This window comes from Haliotis rubra, unplaced genomic scaffold (assembly GCF_003918875.1).
Source record: "Haliotis rubra isolate DU_JTF1 unplaced genomic scaffold, ASM391887v1 Scf14, whole genome shotgun sequence".
Classification (NCBI taxonomy): Eukaryota; Metazoa; Mollusca; class Gastropoda; order Lepetellida; family Haliotidae; genus Haliotis; species Haliotis rubra.
Genome location: NW_025765336.1, coordinates 1,722,932 through 1,744,741, shown reverse-complemented (window position 1 = coordinate 1,744,741; position 21,810 = coordinate 1,722,932). Strand labels below are relative to the sequence as shown.

The window sequence follows — 21,810 nt, the reverse complement described above, 5'->3', positions numbered from 1 at the left end:
AAAGCTTACATAGGACATATTCAGCTGATCATATGGCGCCAAGATTATAGTTCCTGCTGACCCAGTGTGCACTATCATTTTATGTATAAAAATTAGGGGTGGGTATTGCAGAGGATGTTCATATTGCGATATATTGCGATTCAAAAGCACATATAGCGATATATATTGCAAGAAATTTTTCTTAACAAAAACTACTTTTAATCGAAGTTAATGCTTGATTTATAAAGCAAAAACACAACAAAATCACAATGCTTGATTAAGCATTAATAAAACCTTCAATTATGACAAAATAAAAATGCAAATAATATTGGCACAAATGAAACAAGGAAACATCAACACAGTGGTTACTAGTTTGAACTCGTTTCTCCACTCTCAAAAAATGCCCTGAGATTTTAGACAGCAACTTGACCTGGTCAGGACATATCAGAGATCACTGGTCATTACTGAGTAAATATTTAAAACATTGCGAAACACTTCAACAAAAATTAAGAACACAACTTCAAACCAAACTTAATTTGACTTCCAATGTGAAAAACGTAAACATCGGAAGATGTCCGAGTGTTACAAAGTTTTCTGAATTCATGTTGAAATACCAGTTTTGGATCAGCGTATCGCAATTACGTATCATTGTCTGAACCGGTAAATACCGGTAAACCGGTTATATTGCACAGCCCTAATAAAAATCAAGCAAATGTTATGTCTTCAACACATCTGCTGTAACTGTACATGGTATAGGTTTGCTGGCATTATATTGGAGTTAACATTGTACAGCCCTCAGAATAAAAAGATTATTTGACAGTTCTGCAAAGAACAAAGATTCCATGATAATCATGACAATAATAATCTAACTATTAGAAAAAATTTGATGTTGAAATCTTAGTCAATTTGTAAACCCTTACTCACATTACATAGAAGGAACAGAGTATTATTGGACACAGGCTTTATGAAGATTGTGTATTCTTTGTTTCAGGTCCTGGCCAAATGGGCTGTTATGATTCACTGACATATTCGGTAAATTGGACTGTATTCCTTTATGAATTCAATTCCTTATCCAGATGAATGAATATTCATGAATTCATTAAAAAGGAGTACTGTTTATTTTTTATATTTGGCTTATTTTTATGCAGATTCTCTGTTTGGCTATGAATAGCAGAATCTGCACAGTGCCCAAGCTACTATGTTTCTCCTTTACAATGTGCCATGATCGCTATCTAAAATCTTATGGCAAATTATTATGGGCTGTGAAGCACTTGCCTAAAGGGAGATAATATTACAATGATATTAACTTATGACATAAAAGTATTGTATAGGCATATGAATTGTATCTCAGTGTATTATCAAGATACGTATCAAATTGCAGCCTCATTCCATTGCTACATCTCTGCTGCATTCATGAAGTAAACATTTACAATTTCAGCATCATCATTGACATAATACCGTGAAATTTTAGCAATGATGTTACTATTATTAGTAATGTTGGGAATTGGTTCAAATCTCATAATTGATGATTGGTTCATTACTACCGATCAATCATCGAAAATAATTGGTTAGCGTCATTTATGAAATTTGTTAATGCACATAAAAATAAGGAAAAAACATGTAGTTCTTTTAGTTTTTTTTTGACAAAATGCCACATCTTTAAAGGATGACTAGTACCGGTATGTTGAGAATATAAATTTCTTGGAATTTTTCCGATATATTCAATCATGACTTGAAACTAGCTTGCAGGGCTTGCGAAATGTAACAGACAAAACCAACCATGTGAAAAATATTGTTAATGAAAACAAGTGTTCCAGAATTGTTTGTGTTCGATTATGAGAAATTATGATCGATTACTTGGTCGTTTAGTCACTACGACCAATCTTCGATTATTTCAATTAATCGGACCACCACTAATTATTAGTGATAGATGGTGACATTGTATTCCTGTAATACCACACACGTCTAACCATTACATTCACTTAAAAGTTTGGTGGTATATGGATACATAAGTTTTATGTGTCTACATGGGTATACAGTGTTGGAAATACTTTCGAAATTTTGCCAGCCAATCGGGCTAGCTATTCCTGAAAGTTACTAGCCCACAAAATAGTTCACTAGCCCGAAATGTGAATGTAGAAACTCAGCAAAAAATTACAAAAAAGTAAAATACCATCATTTATCAGGCCATAATCTTGCATGATTTAAAAGTGTATTATAACTTAACAAGTCGGAGAGAGTGATATATTTTAGAAAATATCCCCATGAAAATTCTCTATCCAGACGGAACAGGGACTATGGAAATATACTGGCCCGACTGGATTTTTGCTAGCCATGGGCTAGCAGGCCAGTGGCTATTTCACTCACTGGTATAGATAATTTGACTAATGAAGACAATCAATTTAATACTATGTATAACTATAAACTGGCTAGTACATTATATGTGTAAAATTCATTTTTTGACTTATCATTGTCTACTTTAACTGCCATCATACAAGCACTTGAGGGAGTGAATTATCAATTTAGTATTGATTTGGAATTATTAATTTAGTATAGATAGTCATAAACTTGTAACAATCCATTATGGACGTGAAAAGATTACCAATGAATTGAAATCATGACATCAATGAAATCTCTATTAAAATGGGTTTTTTATTGTCTTTTTTGCAGATTTTGTTCTTAGCTGGCCTGGCATTTGTAATAGGCTTGGAGAGAACAGCAAGATTTTTCTTCCAAAAGCATAAGGTGAAGGCCACAGGGTTCTTCCTTGGGGGCATTCTGGTTGTCCTCCTGGGATGGCCCATGGTCGGCATGTGTGTGGAGATGTACGGGTTCTTCTTGTTATTCAGGTAATGAGACGCACTCAGCTGAGGCCTGCTACCTCTGCAACCCATCCCGCTACTCAATCCCCAAAATAATGGTGGTTCTGGTAACCTGAACCCGTGAAGATGCGGGTTAGAATATTGATCTTCAGTAACCCATGCTTGTCGTAAGAGGCGACTAACGGGATCAGGTGGTCAGGCTCGCTGGCTTGGTTGCCACATGTCATCGGTTCCCAATTTCGCAGGTCGATGCTCATGCTGTTGATCACTGGATTGTCTGGTCCAGACTCGATTATTTACAGACCGCCGCCATATAACTGGAATATTGTGGAGTGTGGCGTAAAACTAAACGCACTCACTCACTCTGGTAACCGTGACTGACCCAGCATTTCTCTTGTGATGATGTTATTACACATATGACTAGTTGTGGGGAAATAGCACCAAATAGTGAAAGTGACAATCAATGTTGTTTTACTCATTCTCAGTATGTAGATGATGTGACCGTTTTTTTTGTTTTTAAATATCCACTGGCTGTTGTATTTGTTATAATTTTTCATAACCCTTCTGAAACCATAGCATGACATTGTAGGTCCTACCTGTGATTCACCATTCTCAGTTCAGGGTATCTGAAACTTCTGTTTTGGAGGGTCTTTTTAACCTTATGATAATATAACCAGATTTATAGTCAGTGTAGACATTTGAACTGCATTTGCCTGGTTCCTTACCTGTATTCATACCTGATAAGTAGCAAAGGTACTGTAAGTCCCCATGGTCTCTAGTATGGTGATCTACCTTTAGTTGTTGGCGATCTATAGTCTGTTTCTATATTGTATTGTCCCAAATAGTCAAATAATTTGAAGCTAAATTGCTAGTTTTAATATTTCAATTTATGATATTCTAGTTGTTTTACTGTTTTATACTCCAATATTAACTATTGTTAACATCTTACCTGTTTTAGTCACGATATGGCTGCAATATTGACAATGTGACTTTAAATTTTAAACTCACTCACTCACTCATCCCTGGTAATGATACAGCCAATTTATTTTGGATTCTTGGTTGGAATAGATCTCCAGCAAGTTTGCAACCCAGTTGATGTCAATATCAAGCACTGGATTGTTTGGTCCAAGTTAGATTGTTTACAGGCTAAAAGTTTGCTAAAAGTGTCAATACACAGTAAACAATCAAACAATGAGATGAGTGAAGTCAGTGAAGCAAGTCTGTCAAGGCCATGGTTCAAATACCATTTTTTTTCAGAAAATTGATTTCATATGTGAAAATATTTATAACATAATTTCTGATTTGCATTAAATATTATAAAACATTTTTTTTCATATGTGTTGTTTGCATACACTCCCTCACTCACACCAGTCAGATACTGACATTGTTTACTTCTGTTTCAGTGGGTTCTTCCCTGTAGCTGTCAACTTTTTAAGACGTGTACCAGTTGTAGGAACAATATTGAATCTACCGGGTATAAGATCGGTAAGCTAAACCTTTATCCTTCTGTGTTGACACGGGGCGGTGGGGTAGCTCGTCACGCCGAAGACCCGGGTTCGATTCCCTACATGGGCACAATGTTTGAAGCCCATTTCTGGTGTCCCCGCTGTGATATTGCTGGAATATTGCTAAAAGCGGCGTAAAACTAAACTCAGTCAGTCAGTCTGTGTTGACACATTTTGACAACACACGGTGGATTTTGACTCTCGATAGTAGCAAGTGACTAAGCATGGTCAGCTAACGTCCAGGTGTGACTAGGTGACAAGGATTCAAACTCAGACGACATTATTACAATGTTGATACCCTCAAGCTTGAGAAAAACATAGCAAATATCTGTTCTGTCAGTTAACTGAAAATTATTTCACCACGTCAATTTGTGTTTTCTTAGTGTCAGTATGGTATGCACAAGACATCCATTTTGTCTTTGATCCTTATTTTAGGATTTACAGATGTTATGAATAATTAATTGTTAGATGGATTAAAGTTTGTGATAATGATCTATGCCTCTCCAGGGCGGTGGGGGTAGCCTAGTGGTTAAAGCGTTTGTTCGTCGCCGAAGACCCGTTTTCGATTTCCCCACATTGGTACAATGTGTGAAGCCCATTTCTGGTGTCCCTCGCTGTGATATTGGTGAAATATTGCTAAAAGCGGCGTAAAACTTAACTCACTCACTCACTATGCCTCTCCAAAGAAGTATAGGACGATGCTTAGCATCTATAGCATCATCATGGCTAGATGCAGGTGGTTGTCGTCATTCTTTAAGCTGATCTGAATTTTATTAACATTCACTCATAGACTGGTGAGAACAGCAATAATTTAGTCTGTTAATTATTATTGTTATGAATTCCTTTCTGAATGTATTTTCCACTTTGTTTCAGTTTGCGGACAGAGTGGGAGAATCTGGCTCTATGGTATAACTCCACCTGATGCTCATACTAAAACACATTCATGTGTTACCATGTGTCTGACTGTGTTGTGTGAATGTTGACAGTGTAAACGAAACTATGTGTAAAGTGGGCACAACTCTGGCCATTGCATACGAAGTGTAACCCCTTTGGTGTATATGAGGTAAACCTGGCTGGTGTATACACAGTGTACCCCAGCCTGGTGTATACAAAGTGTAACTCCAGCCAGTGTATACACAGTGTACCCCCAGCCGGTGTATACAAAGTGTAACTCCAGCCGGTGTATACCAAGTGTACCCCCAGCCGGTGTATACAAAGTGTAACCCCAGCCGGTGTATACAAAGTATAACTCCAGCCGGTGTATACAAAGTGTACCCCCAGCCGGTGTATACAAAGTGTAAACCCAGACGGTGTATACAAAGTGTAAACCCAGATGGTGTATACAAAGTGTAAACCCAGACAGTGTATACAAAGTGTAAACCCAGCCGGTGTATACAAAGTGTAACTCCAGCCGGTGTATACAAAGTGTAACTCCAGCCGGTGTATACAAAGTGTAAACCCAGCCGGTGTATACAAAGTGTAACCCCAGCCGGTGTATACAAAGTGTAACTCCAGGCGGTGTATACAAAGTGTAACCCCAGCCATTGTGTACAAAGTGTAAACCCAGCCGGTGTATACAAAGTGTAACCCCAGCCATTGTGTACAAAGTGTAAACCCAGCCAGTGCATGTAAAATGTATTCCTGGCTGGTGTATACAAAGTGTAAAATTCTCCCATAATTCCACTCCATTGTTAATACCATATGACCGTTCCTATAGAATTGACGATCAGGGGACATGTCTCAAGTTGATACACCGACCATATTTCACAATCAATTCATCTGTATATTACTTTGACTAAGCTCCTGAATAATTCAGTACAAAATTGATTCAACCTAAAGGAGGAATCTCAATGCATTGCCTTAACAAAGGACAGTTGCAACTATGTTTGGAACACCTGTGAACGCTTTGTTAAAGTGTGATAGTTACAATCATATCAGCAGTAAGATCACTTTGTCGAACATCATCCTTGGTGGTTAGGTGGAACTTGGCCAAACTACAGACAAGCTTGATTTACATCCTTCAAATGTGTCATAGTTATTCAAATGTATATCAATTTTCAATATTTATTACGGCTGTAGATTTAATCAAGGAAATAGGGAATATAAGTATGTTATGTCAGACTACTGTACAACATTAGATCAGCTACTCTACAGATACACATTAGGGGTAAGCTAGTGGTTAAAGTGTTCGCTTGTCACGCTGAAGACCCGAGTTCGATTCCACACATGGGTACAATGTCTGAAGCCAATTTCTGGCATTCCCCTGCTGCTGGAATATTGCTAAAAGCGACGTAAAACTAAACTCACTCACTACAGATACATTATCAGTCCAGGAAGAAAGAGCAGCAGCAACATGTCTAATGTTTCTACCCAATACTTCTTGCCATGGTGAGGATGTCTTGTGTTCCAGAATTAATACACATTTACCTCAAGCCTATCATGTCTTACCAAAGCATCTGCAAACATGACTATTTCTTTGGTTAACATATTTGTTGTGACAGCTTTTAGCAGCTTATATTAATACATCACTGTCCTTCGTCACTCAGAAGTAATCAGTGTTGATGAAAAATGGTAATTTACATAATTTATCTAGATCTAAGTCAAATTGTATGAAATTCTTTAACTGTACTGACAAACAAGTATTTCTCTGACATAGGAAACCTGTTATGTGTTGATAGAGGACATAGATTGAACTCTGTTAAAATGAGGGCATGTCTTAATTTCTGCCAACAAGGAATGCAACAGTTCATAGTTAGGTCAATAAAAGCATTGCAGTTAAAAGAATGGCTAGGGGCTTTGCTAAAAATATCTAGGGGAAACATTATCTCATCACAAACTAGTTTTGTCAACTGTTCAGCTTCTCCACAAAATGGCAGTTTTGAAGGATGGATTAAACAATGGTATTATCCTGTTTGGGGCTCACAGTCGAGCAAGAAGCAATAGAGAATCATGTTTTAGCTACCTAATATGATCAATTTAAATTGTTATATCTAAAGATATGTCCGCCTTCTGGTGTTGTGATACTTGGGGGAATCCTAGTAGTTAGTAAGTGTTCTCAACTTGGCCGAAACACAGGTTTCATTCCCTTCATTGGCCAATACTACCCAGCATTCAACACCTTCCCTAGTCTGTCAGTTACAAGTGATAGACAGTGTTAAGGATCATTCTCTCACAATGACGGAAGCCTAGAAGAATAGATTATTGGATTATCGTGTCAGCCTAAGGGACAGCCAGGTGTTCGAGAAGCACGTTCACAGACAAAGTTATTTATTCATTAACCTGTGCTGTGCCGTCTCCATCCTTTCTCGAACACCTGGCTGTCCCTTTCTCTGCACTCCTCCCTCGTAACAAATAGTGAACTGTGTCAATTAGGGGTGTCACGATACACCATTCTCACGATACGATACGTATCACGATTTTAAGGTCACGATACGATACGTATCGCGATACATAATTTTCGCGCCTTTTCATAGCATTACCTTACCGGCAACGTACGCGCTCGCTGATTGGTCCATCAAAATAGTCTAGCCAATCACAAAAGCTGTTAGTTTCCAACCTATTTTTTTAAGTAAAGCTAGCTACATCTAATTTATCGAAGCGGTCTCGTATAATTTTACTATCAAGACTTTGAAGGAGATGGATATAGCATAAAAATTTGAATCGATAAAGTTTTAAAATAGGAATCGATACACGCAAGCATGTATCGCGTATCGTATCGTCAGTAAAAATGTATTGATGTATCGATACATTCGCGTATCGCGACACCCCTAGTGTCAATATTTTAATGATAGTTTGTTGAACAACTTTTTTATTTTTAGCTCAAAAATTCTGCAAAAACCTCACAGAGTGGGTATGATGTTTTGATTATGATCAGCGTTTCATTGAGTATTTTATGTTTATTAGTTTTCGAGTTAGATTGCAATTCATCAGTCCGCTTTTGAACCAAACAGACTATAGTCGGTGAAAATCCAGATGTTGACTGACCAGTGTATGGAAGAAAGAGTACGTACACAATAACATGTACAGTGTTCGATCACCATTGCTCCATTCAGTATAATGGTAACTCAGTAATAGAACACAGTAATGCATGGCTGATAACATTTATGTACATTTTTATCAAACTTAAGTTTTACATGGACTCTGCGAACAGTTATGAAATGTCTGAACCCCAAAGACAGCACTGTAGCGAGGGATCACTGTATATAAGTAAAGCAGGATATGGGACTGGAATGTGTTAATCAGTGAGTATTACCATTGTGGTGAACAGCCCTGTATGTGTGTTGTATGATACTAACCTTGTATAAATGTGATGTGTTACCGTTTTGTCATTATATTCATGTAAATATCATCAATGTTATCATCTGAAGCGAAAACATATGCAATCTGGTTGATCAGCTCTCAGTGATACCCTATAACATGCAAGTCTGCAAGTCACTGACTTCTCTCAACGCTCAAATATACTACACAAAGGAGTTAAGGACCAGCCAATTCTTTTATGTTACTATAGTTCTTCTGTCGTGTGGGGCGGTGGGGTAGTCTAGTGGTTAAAGCGTTGGCTCGTCACGCCGAAGACCCGGTTTGAATCCCCACATGGGTACAATTTGTGAAGCCCATTTCTGGTGTCCCCCGCCGTGATGTTGCTGGAATATTGCTAAAAGTGGCGTAAAATCAAACTCACTCACTCACTCTGTCGTGCTGTCACTGATCAGGTGGTAGCCTAGTGGTTGAGGCATATGCTCGTCACGCTGAAGACCCAGGTTCGATTCCTCACATGGGTACAATGTGTGAAGCCCATTTCTGGTGCCTGCTGTCGTGATATTGCTAAAAGTGGTGAAAAATTATACTCACTCACCCATGACAGATCAGCTATAGTAATATTATAGAATCAGATCTTCGAACTCTAGAATATGAAAGCAAATACCACAATAAGCACCTTTGGTATTTAGGAAAATGTCAGCAGTGTGTATTAGATAAAACAGGGTCTAGGACAGTTGCCACCCAGACAATTGCCACCCAGGACAGTTGCCACCCAGGACAATTGCCACCTAGGACAATTGCCACCAAGAACAATTGCCACCAAAAACAAATAATTCTGTTTCTTTACCAACTTTTATAAAACGTGATTCATTATGGTGGCTTTGATATTGTTTGGTGTATATTTGGAACGTAACAGTATCACAGATACTGGAATTATTTTTCCTTTATGGCAAGTCCCAACTATTTTAACAGTTTATTTGGAGAAAGAGGTTGCCTTGTGCCTGCACATAATTGCTTGGGTCTAGGTTTGCATCCTGACATGTGTATGGTTCATTGGTTGCCTACCATGATGCTGTGTAATATCATTAAGTGGCTTAAAACAATACTCACTCACTTCAACAATTCATCAAGTCAGATCATAGTCTAAAGGATTCAGTGACTTACGACTTACATATTCACCCCTGATCTTGTCAAAACAAATCTGTGTTAGACCCCAGATTCTTGGTGCTAGATTAAACAGTTTTTGTTAATAGAAATCATTCTAAACTTTTGTTATTAAGTACTTCAGTGTTGAGTGGACCTAAGTTTTAAGAAACAGAAACATCATCTTACCTAGAGACACCCACTGAAGGTTCCGCAGTGCAAGTCCAGCCAGGAACCAGAGCTTCACGTTTGGTTGTTTCCTACCTGGGGTGGACTGCCTTTGCTCAAACAGTAGATCATTACATGTTCTCATCAAAGGGATAAAAACCGGTTTACAATTTGAGTAGGAATATGGTTAAAGAAACACTAATGTTTGTCCTCTGCATCGTGATGGAGTTTTTAATTCGTCAGTGGGACATTTATCATAAGACACACCAAAAGCTTAATTACATTCAATGGTGTACAACAGGTGTAGACATATGATGTTACTTCTTACTCAAACATTGGAGTAGAGGTTCAGGAACTCAGTTTGAAATTAGTTACCAAAGAAGTCAGACATTTGAAAGAACTAGAAGACATTACATTTCTATGATAACTTCTGAATTGTTTGTAAAGATGTGTCAGTTCTCCATATGGCACTTCATCAGACTAGCACTAAGTACAATATTGAACAAACTTACAATGGTACAAGAATTTGTATTGAAACATCGCACTCACGAAATAAAAGAAGTTGTTATCCATAAAGTGTGTTCAATATTGTACTTCCCAACTTCAAAAATGCCACTCAAAGAAGTAATCCTGAGTAAGTGTACTTGATGCATATATCCTTGGATTATGTGTTTTTAAATGTACATTTTTGGACGGCTTTGTTTACTCTTGCTATAACGAGGCGGGTTACGTCACACAGACATTGTAAATACTCAGAAGATGGCTTGTGTTTAAGATAAAGTTGTCTTTATAACTTGGTGACATGTTTTTACAATTGTTCATGTGAGAATCAAGACTGACTGACTGAGTTTAGTTTTACGCCGCTTTTAGCAATATTCCAGCAATTTCACGGCCGTGGGACACCAGAAATGGGCTTCACACATTGTACCCATGTGGGGAATCGAACCCGGGTCTTAGGTGTGACGAGCCAACGCTTTAACCACTAGATCATCACACCGCCCTTGAGAATCAAGAAAACAACAGATGTTCCTAAGCGTTCCAAAACGTAAGGATATGTATACTATGTAAAATAATTCCCCCATTCTTTCATATTAATATAGGGGCGGTGGGGTAGCCTAATGGTTAAAGTGTCTGCTCATCAAGCGGATGACCCAGCTTCGATTGCCCACATGGGTACAATGTGTGAAGCCCATTTCTGGTGTCCCACCGCCGTGATATTTCTGGAATATTGCTAAAGGCAGCGTAAACCCTCACTCACTCAGTGCCATGACAAATTAACTTCAGTAATATAAAAGATGTGTCCTTAACTTCTTGTGAGTGGCATTCATGCTGATAAGTATACAGTGTGTGTATATTTTAACTCATTACTTCAAGTAACCTGTTAAAACAAACCATGAAGAAGAGACTGCCCATACAAGTAGGGCTGGCTATCATTATAGATGATAGAAATCGATTATCGATAAATATCGGAGACGTATCTTTGAACAAAAATGTCTGAAAGAAATGAACATTTCATATCACTGGTGGGCCGGTGGGATAGCCTAGTGGTTAAAGCGGTCGCTCATCACATCAAAGACCCGGGTTCAATTCCCCACATGGGTACAATGTGTGAAGCCCATTTCTGGTGTCCTCTGCCGTGATATTGCTGGTATATTGCTAAAAGCAGCGTAAAACTAAACTCACTTACTCACTCATATCACTGGTGAGTTGTTTCCTGTGTCCTGAACATAATTTTAAAGCTGACCATGAATAAAGTCTTAAGTTTGTGTATTATGTGAGAAAATTAGAACTTTTGTCCATTACAAAAGTTAATGTACGATATTATCAATAACACAATTTTCATATAGATAATCATTCATATTTGTTCCTATCGACGATATTTCTGATTAGCAATCATTTTGGCCAGCCCTACATACAAGTGTTGTGTCTTCACTTAAGGGTAATTAGTTCATTTATGGTTGTGTTTTCTGAGTATATCTTGCATAAAGCTATCGAGGTTATAACAAATACCTTAAGCTTTTCACAAGTATTATCTGATGTCAAAATTGTCCAACTCGTTCCACTTGATCATTCATTGCTTCAGTTTATTATGTAAATAGCCAAATAAACAAATGTGAAACTATGGTATTGTTTGTTTTAGTTTTTCCTGTGAACATACAATATGTGTGTACAATAATCAGTGTGTGTTAGGTTGTGTTTGTGATAAGGATGTGTTTGAAGGTTCTGCTAACCTGGGCCCTTATTCTCGAAACGTTCGTAGTCCTAAGAATTCTTAACTTTGATCGTAGCCAATGTGTAAAGAATGGGCTTAAGAAGTTCGTAGAGCTACGAACGTTTTGAGAATAGCTAGCCTGAAGTTTAAAGTATATGTGTTACAAATAGTGTTATGATACTTTTCATGTTATTGTGACTTTAACTAATCTTAGTTATGTAAGAAAAAACTATCATATGACATATTCCAGTTTTTTGTCTTTTACTACCCCCCAAAATTTTCAGAGATTTCGCATGCATATATGGTTGAACTACGGTAAAAATTGGGATCTTACTTACAGGTCAGATACATTAATAGATATTACTTGGTGAAAGGGGGCAGTGGGGTAGCCTAGTGGTTAAAGCATTTGCTTGTCATGCCGAAGACCCGGGTTCGATTCCCCACATAGGTACAATGTGTGAAGCCCATTTCTGGTGTTCCCCGCCATGATATTGTTGGGGCAAGGCACTTTGGGTGTACTAGAAACCTCTCATTCTGGGTTCGAATCCCTGTTTGATCTGGTTATGTTTCTCGGTTTGTCTGTACCATTTTCATAGGTTTCACCAAAGTTGTAAACATCTCAGATCTGTGCCACTCAGGCTTTTGAGTGAGTGAGTTTAGTTTTATGCCGCACTCAGCAGTATTACAGCTATATGGCAGCGGTCTGTAAATCATGTCTGGTCCAGACAAACCAGTGATCAACATCATGAGCATCAATCTACGCAATTGGGATACGATAATGTGTCAATCAAGTCAGCGAGTGACCAAATATATCTAGAATAATGTTCATAGATATTTGGATAAATATATGTACATGTTGTCAGATGAATCCTACTATGGTTTGTTATTAGAAAATATGTTAAGAAAATACTGACCAAAGTTTAGCTAGGGAGATGGTCGAATATGTTTTATCTAACAATTTGAAGATAGTTGAAAATTTTCGTAATTGATTGTAATTAGTTTGCAGTACAAGTATGTCATCATATCGCTTCATTATGATGATAAAATACTGTTTGTTGCTTTCAGGACAAAGTGTAATGCCAGTGTGAGTATTCTATGAATCAGGTGGTGGTTCTGTGTTGTGGGTCAGTCAGCCTCTCCATAACCTGCCCAGCAGTCCCCTCCATAACCTGTCAGTGGGTCCCTCTCCATAGCCTGTCCAGGAGTCCCCTCCATAACCTGTTCAGGAGTCCCCAGGGAAAGGGTGTCAGAAATTTTGATGTCTTAGAAATCGGAACCAGCTATTATTGGCCAAGACAAACACAGAGTATGGATACTTAACCCTTAGGGTTGGTAAATGATTTTTCAGGTCTGAAGTTTAAACCTGTTTCTGGTATTGTTTAGAAATTCAAATGAAACAAAAGTGTATTAAAAGTTTATTTTTGGTGAATGTAAGTTTATATTACATATATTATGTATTTTTTTATATATATTTTTGTCATTCATCATTAAATGTAAATTCATTGTTTAATGTAAAACAGGTGTAAGATGATCCTGTTTAACAAAAGGAAATTATTTAAGTATTTTTGCAGTTTCTATCATTATGTCAAAACAAACAAGTTCTTGAACCTATCAATGTCGAAGGGTTTTGAAGCAGTCATTTTTACCAGGGTTAACCCAAGCTGAGGCGTTCAAAGATTAACAGTCATATGACCATTACCCACCGGGTACCCATTCACTGCTGGGTGAACATGTCCTTTTCATTTTGGATCATAACCCTCCCCAAGAGACTGTCCTACTTTGGGCAACCCTCCCCTGATTCCTGTTGACACACTTACTCTTACACTAGATAACTGGTTCCTATGCAAAACTATCCTGAAAACCTTCAATGTCATACTCTGACCAGTGCTCAGATAGGATTGTGGGACATTTACAGAGGTATTTAGAGAGCTACACAGGTGGTTCACACATTTATTGGTGGGACAGTTTAAATTTTCACTTAATTTGTGACCCAGCATGGTAAGTTATCTCCTGACAAACCCATGTTTGATTCCAATTTGTAACCTCTCTGGGTGGCCCAGCATTGCTGCTGCATGTATATTACTAAATTCAGATGAAGACCATCTTCAGTCCCGCTGCACTAATTTATGAGCTACATAACATGTACCTTTGTGTGAAGGTCCTGATTAAGGAGGTCATGTGTAACCAAAATTTGGTGCCTTTAGTCAATAATTATTAATTTTTTGGCCCAATGGTAGTAAAAAAAATGAATCTGAAGTGCAAAATCATCTCTGAGAATGTAAACGGTCAGTGTATCTCTAGCGAAATCTTGGGACAATTAGTTCTGCCTTTAATTAGAATTTATGTTTCCTAAAGCTGAATGGTTTTGCTGTTGTTAAATCTATTTATATCCATTCATTTTAAAAAGATTTTAACCTTTAAAAACAGTACAGGTTTTAATTACCAACAGGAGTTTTTATGGACATTTTATGTTATTTTTGAAAAAACATTCACTTGTTTTACATTTACTATTTGTTTGGCACTGATCTGTTCACCATTAGGACCTACATGTGGGGTTATGTTATGGTTGGGTAGTTGTCAGGCAGCTTTCTGTGTACAGTGCTTGGCTTTAATCAACACTTTAACACCCATTGAAAGAGAATATCACTACTGATTCAGTGAACTCTATATATGGTCCAAATGTTCAGTTGCTTCATGCCGCCATTTAGCTGGATTATTGCTGGATTATTGCTGAGTGCAGTGTAAAACAACAAACAAACAAACAAGGTGCTTCACATGCTATTATTAAACCTTATATCTGTGAAGATCTGGCTTAGGACAGGGCCCCGTTCCTCAAAGCGATAGTAGCGCCAAGACGATCGTGGTAACTCCCATACTTTAACATAGACTTACGACTGTCGTAGCGCTAAGACGATGGTAACTCCCATACTTTAACATAGACTTACGACTGTCGTAGCGCTAAGACGATCGTAACTCCCATACTTTAACATAGACTTACGACTGTCGTAGCAGCGCTAAGACGATCGTAACTCCCATACTTTAACATAGACTTACGACTTACGACTGTCGTAGCGCTAAGAGGATCGTAACTCCCATACTTTAACATAGACTTCACGACTGTCGTGAGCTAAGATGATGGTAACTCCCATACTTTAACATAGACTTACGACTGTCGTGGCTCGTAGCGCTAAGATGATGGTAACTCCCATACTTTAACATAGACTTACGACTGTCGTAGCGCTAAGATGATCGTAACTCCCATACTTTAACATAGACTTACGACTGTCGTAGCGCTAAGATGATCGTAACTCCCATGCTTTAACATAGACTTAAGACTGTCGTAGCGCTAAGATGATGGTAACTCCCATACTTTAACATAGACTTAAGACTGTCGTAGCGCTAAGACGATCGTAACACCCATACTTTAACATAGACTTACGACTGTCGTAGCGCTAAGATGATCGTAACTCCCATACTTTAACATAGACTTACGACTGTCGTAGCGCTAAGACGATCGTAACTCCCATACTTTAACATAGACTTACGACTGTCGTAGCGCTAAGACGATCGTAACTCCCATACTTTAACATAGACTTATGACTGTCGTAGCAGTAAGATGATCGTAACTCCCATACTTTAACATAGACTTATGTCGTAGCACTAAGATGATGGTAACTCCCATACTTTAACATAGACTTACGACTGTCGTAGCGCTACGATCGCTTTGAGGAACGGGGCCCTGGTCTGAAGCAACCTAAGCTTGTCCTAAGAGGCGACTAACGGGATTGGGTAGGCAGGTTGGTTGACACATGCCATCGTATCCCAATTGTGTAGATCGATGCTCATACTGTTGGTCACTGATTATTTACAGACTGCTTCCATATAGCTGGAATATTGCTGGGTGCCATGTACAATAAGCAGACAAAACATTAAGACTGGGTGGCAGTCATAAGGGCAAGCTTTGGCTGAACCCAAGGGTTTGGTGCAGACAGGCACTTACTCGGGATGGAATCCTGGATTCTTTAGAAGCAACATTGTAGCTAATTAGGGACCATTCATAATTTGTGGCTGGGGTTTTGGAGTTGATGATGAAGATTTTAAGGGTGGAGTCACCCATTTTGTTCTGGGGAGGCAGGGGTCATCAATTTTGTACATAGAATATTTACAAATTATGCTGTAAAATTATGGGAAGGCGGGGACAGGGGTCATTGAGTTTGTACATGGCATGCATGGGTGGGGTAGGGTGGTGTTCCAAATCATATCTCACTCACTCACTCACTCTCTCTCTCTCACACACACACACACACAGCCATAAATTATGAACGGTCATTTGCTGATTAGTCATGGTCCCGTGACTGTCATTTGCCCTTAAATGGCGTTTTAAAGTTCAGGGTCTCAGCTCTGACAATGGGGGCTGGGGAAGCCGTAAGGTTGAATAATCGAGGACATCATTACGTTTGTTCCGATGTGTTCGGATTAGGACAGGAAGATATTTAATATTGTGGATGTGGAAAGATGTTTCATTTTGCCTAAAACTTATTCACGCATTCATTGCAAGAGTGTATTTGTACTCCACGGAAAGTTGCCTTTGTAAGATGCCTGCTGCAGATTCGACTGAGTTGGATTTAATGCAGATTTAAACACTATTTTAATTAAAACACGTGTCGGCGTAAGGTTTGTTGAAAGTCTGAAGAGATGCAGGTTTAATTCAGTTACCATTTTGGTGCAACCCAAGAGAACGCAGGGGCGGATACAGCTTTTTGAGAAGGGGGTGGGGGTGTGCACACTTCATTTCCACGAGAGTTTCTATGGTCATTTAATAAACATTCATGATACCATACAAACAAACAGACACCATAAAAAAAACCACTCCACCCCCTTTGATCCGCCTATGGAACGGGTATGGAGCTGACAAACTTAGAAACAATCGGAGAAACCGGGATTTGAACCATGATCATAGCTTTGTGAGGGTTACAAGGGAGGCAACTCTGGACGCCACGGCCACCGGCGATCTGTTGCACATTGGGACAGCTGTATCTAACGTCAGTTTAACAATTCAAATGGCAAGTTGTCCGTTCAGTTTGTTATCAAGGACAGTTTAGATACATTTGGGTGGTAGTCAAGTGACTGAAGTGTTGGTTCATCACACGGAAGACCTGGGCTTGATTATCACGGGGGGATATCAGAAATGGGCTTTGAATACACAAACTGTGACAAAGCCCAAATCTAGTGTCCCCCGCCGTGATTTTGCCGGAATATAAATCCTACCCATATGCTCACATAATACATATCAATCAGATTTAGTGGTTGACGCTTTCATATTGTTGTGGGGCGGTGGGGTAGCCCAGTGGTTAAAGCGTTCGCTCGTCACGCCGTAGAACCGGGTTCGATTCCCCACATGGGTACATTGTGTGAAGCCCATTTCTGGTGCCCCTCGCCGTGATGTTACTGGAATATCTATTGCTAAAAGTGGCGTAAAACCCAACTCGCTCATTCACTCATATTGTAGTCGTATATTAAACAGTGATGGAAATATATCTGCTGGGTGAACCCACTACCTGTTAGTAACACAAAATGTTACAATAACACAAAATGTGAACGAGTGGTTAACATATGTCACGACAATTGGGTACAATGTGCGCCCAAATATCCCCGCCGTCATCCTGAACCAAAACCGAGACCCGCAAGTCTGATGCCGAACCCCAGATCAGGAATACTGGTTTGTCAGTACTAAACCCAAAGGGACACACTGAATCATTGCTGGATGTGCCGTAAAACCCAACTCACCCTTTGTTTTACTAATGCAAGGTTCTTTTCTAATGCGGTATGCACTAAATATTTCTAACCTGTACTGTGTAAATACCAGTGTAAATTTCTTTTATGTGTAAATACCAGTGATGATCATGCATGAAGCCATTTTTCTTTTAGTAACTTTATCAAACGATACATTTACAATGGTAATTCAGTTCGTAACAAAAAAATATAATTTATTCGAACATACCAATGTTAATTATACAAAGAAACATACATAGTGACAGAAGTGGCACCCCACCAAAGCCTAGTAGGTGGGGTGTTCGACCCACTCTTGGGTTTGATTCCCGACATTATTACAGGTCCTAATCCATTTTGTTGGTGTCTAATGCAAAAATCAACTGCAAGATGTCTACAGCGATATAATAACTAACACTTACATAACTCGGTCATAGTTTTGAATATTGAACTGTTTTCTTTCAGACAACAGAATCCACCATGACGCTCAAAGTACATCCATATGTAAATAGTGACCAGCACTGTCTCCATTTTCATTTCCTAATGGCTCGGCCATTCATATCGTCAAGTTGATTTCATAAATTGTCACCTGCTTACATGATGGGCCCTGAACCATGTCACAGAAATACAAATGGTTCCACTTCCAGGTTCAGCATATGTTATAGTTTACTCTTTCTATCAATCCTGAGGACCCGGGTTAGAATTGGTCCCATGCTTGTCGTAAGAGGCGACTGACGGGATCGGGTGGTCAGGCTCGCTGACTTGGTTGACACATGTCATCGTATCCCAATTGCGTAGATCGATGCTCATGGTGCTGATCACGGAAGTGTCTGGTCCATAACTCCAACAAACAAACATTGTTTCTGCTCAGATTCAGTCGAAGTTTATACCACTTTCTTTTAAAAAAGAATTAATTGCCAGGAATGTATTTTCTCTGATTTAAGCTATGGTGTGGTAGTTATAATATATGTATGTTTTTGGAGTCAAATTTAGTCAGAACAGCTATACAAACGAACAACTACATGCATATAAGACATGTGAGTTGATATTTTAATTTTTGCAGTCATCTGATCTACGGTTAAACCATTATGTCTGTCCAGAACCAACATTGGTAAAATTAGTTAAACAGTTTACATAGACGTATGACGATTGTAACACTAAAGGGGCTTGTAGTACGGATTCAGAACGGTATCTCGCCTTCTGAATATGAAAGATTAGCTGCGCCAGACGACATTTTCCAAAGGGAAAGACGTACCAGGTTCATCTTGGACAACTCACAGCACCATTCCATTCGTGACCAACTCGTGTTACTCCGAGACAATCCGAGTGGTGACGAATGGCATCATTCATGTCCACTCAAGTCATCCCGGACAAGATCGCAAGAGACGGGTCGAGACGGAGATGCATATGGCATCCGGGTATTATGTGGAGCATCAACAGCTGATCACAGAGATTGACGTAAAAACATAGCAAGGGTACCCCTGACTGTACATTATTCTGATGTTGTTAAAAGTTCACATTGCAGAGAAGGAGAATAAAACAAAAATAGCCAGTTTCGTCTGTCTTGTATCGTGGTAAGCTATAACAGATCTGCAATGGAAACATCCAAATCGAATACACCGAAGTTCCTCACCGCCCACAAGTCTTGAGAGCTTCCACCACTTTGTTGGTCGTGAGAAGTGTCTTAAAGAGGGTCGGATGGCGACTTGGATAGTGTGTCATCGTACCCACGTCGCGGATCGATGCTCACAATACACTCTAACAAACCTGTTCTCGGTCTAGAAATACGAGAAATACACATTTTAAGGTCGACTTACAAACTTCTGAAATAGTACATTTGCCATTGGCTATGGGCAAGAGACATACAAGTAATGGCTGCTATAAGATTAACAGCTTCATGGGGATTCCTAACTTGAGTGAGTGAGTTTAGTTTTACCCCGTTTCTATCAATATTCCAGCAATAACACGGCGGGGGACACCAGAAATGGGCTTCACACATTGTACCCATGTGGGGAATCGAACCTGGTTCTTCGGCGTGACGAGAGAACGCTTTAACCACTGGGCTACCCTGCCGCCCCTTCCGAACTGGAGTCACAGGCGTGCTGGAAACCTTTGATTCAGGGTTCGAGCTCCGTTTCAGCCTAATTATATTTTAAGCAGCTCTATTTCACCTCGGACGTTCCTCCCAAACCAAGATGGCTGTCAGATAGGAACGGAAACACTGTACAAACTACAAAGCGGTGTAAAATCCAACACACTCCGTCATGGAACACTCAAACTAGTGGTCGATAACACGATCATCCATCAACACCGTCACGAAATAATGACATGACCAGATGGGTCTCCGAGAGTATTGCTATTAATAGCATTAAATTTAACACACTTGCTCTGCTAAGTTTTTTTTAAGAATCTGCATCAAGCCTTACCATTTCAAATTTCAAAACACGGAGGGCACTGTGAACCTTGGAGTCAAAGGTAGACTGTGCATTTGTAATATTTATTAATCCAAATACGAACTTATTGCGATATCGGTATATAAAAGTCATGATGATACGATCCTGTTAACAACTTTACACCACCGGCCTGTGTTTGGGGCAGGTTATATTTCTATAACATGTAGAGGACCGCCTCCGTGGTGTAGTGGTTAGAGCGTCCGCCCGGAGAGCGGAAGGTCGCGGGTTCTATCCCCGACGGCGTGATACCAAAAGACGTTAAAATATGGTACTTGTTGGTCCCTGCCTGGCGCTCGGCATTAATGGGTACAACAAGGACTGGTCGGCTCGGAGTCAGTATAATGTGTCTGAGTGGGGTATTCATGCTTCACTGCGGCATGGTATCTCACATACACACGCATGCACGTTCATATGAGCACGGACGTAACTCGAGTACTCGTAGGACGAGTCGGTTTAAGCGTGGACTATTTATCATACTCTATGAGTCCATTTTCACAGGACTCGAGGACTTCTAAAAAGGGTATAGTGGGGTAGTCTAGATAACTCGAATTATTGAGGACGTTTTAGACGGACTGTCTGCCAATGACGTTGACTATGTGCTAAGCATGAGCGGCCGTTAACGTCTAATATTAAGAAAAGATATAACTTTATTATCCCGGAGGAAATTCTCATACATCCAAACTGTCTCAAAATAAATATATACACAGTTCACAAAAATATACACAATAATTACATGCTCAAAACGAATGCTATTTACAAATAAAACTGACATGATATAATTCAATTAACCACATAGGTAAAGAGGCTGAATAATTCTAGTTCTAATCACATGATGGTGATTCAAAATATTTGTTGCATTCACGAATACTTGATGGTATGAAAGACTGTCGAGCTCTGTTTTGAGGGAAGGTAATCGACAGCAGCGTCCAGAAGGAAGTAGTTCAAAATGGTGAGATGAAATATGTCAACTATCAAATCTAATTTTAGCTGTCTTTTTGACTATACTCGAAACACACTCCAGAAATTTTGCAAGCAGTATTAACAATTTTGAAAAGTCTGTTTTTGTTAAGATGAGACAGATCCCCATACCAACATAGAAAATTGTTGGTCAACACACTTTGAATAAAGGTTTGATAAAAAACTGTCATTACGGTTTTGTCAATGCCTTGACGATAATAATGTTCAGAATCAGAAATTAGGCCAGTAACAGTGGCGTCATCTGCAAATTTCACAGTAAACAAGTCATATATTGACAAGTAACAGTCATTGGTATACAAAACGAAGAGTACGGATGAAGGAACACAGCCATGTGGATCTCCAGTAGAGGTTGAGAGAAAAGAAGATTGATAGCCATTGGCACTGACATACTGAGTTCTATGTACCCTGAATTCTTTAACCCATCTGATAATGTTTTTATTAACACCTAGATTACATAGTTTACTCCTCACACGGTGTGGCTGTATGGTATTAGTTGTTACAAGTCTGCAGATGAGAGTAAATAT

At 39.1% G+C, this 21,810-nt stretch overlaps 1 protein-coding gene across 1 annotated transcript; it reads left to right on the top strand.

Moving 5' to 3' along the window:
* The first annotated feature begins 2,622 nt into the window (after nucleotides 1-2,622).
* LOC124268782 (vesicle transport protein GOT1B-like) lies at nucleotides 2,623-19,411 on the top strand. Its single transcript, XM_046703805.1, has 5 exons — nucleotides 2,623-2,828; nucleotides 4,205-4,286; nucleotides 5,180-5,212; nucleotides 13,152-13,170; nucleotides 18,321-19,411. Exons 1-4 carry the CDS (start codon nucleotides 2,623-2,625, stop codon nucleotides 13,161-13,163), a joined length of 333 nt encoding a protein of 110 aa, XP_046559761.1. The 3' UTR covers nucleotides 13,164-13,170; nucleotides 18,321-19,411.
* Nucleotides 19,412-21,810: the final 2,399 nt, after the last annotated feature.

What these genes read in the sequence shown, in the direction of transcription:
- LOC124268782 (XM_046703805.1), top strand. Translation starts at nt 2,623, where the DNA reads ATGGGTTTTTTATTGTCTTTTTTGCAGATTTTGTTCTTAGCTGGCCTG. An exon ending in GGGTTCTTCTTGTTATTCAG is followed by an intron (nt 2,829 to 4,204) that starts GTAATGAGACGC and finishes CTTCTGTTTCAG; the next exon opens with TGGGTTCTTCCCTGTAGCTG. An exon ending in ATCTACCGGGTATAAGATCG is followed by an intron (nt 4,287 to 5,179) that starts GTAAGCTAAACC and finishes ACTTTGTTTCAG; the next exon opens with TTTGCGGACAGAGTGGGAGA.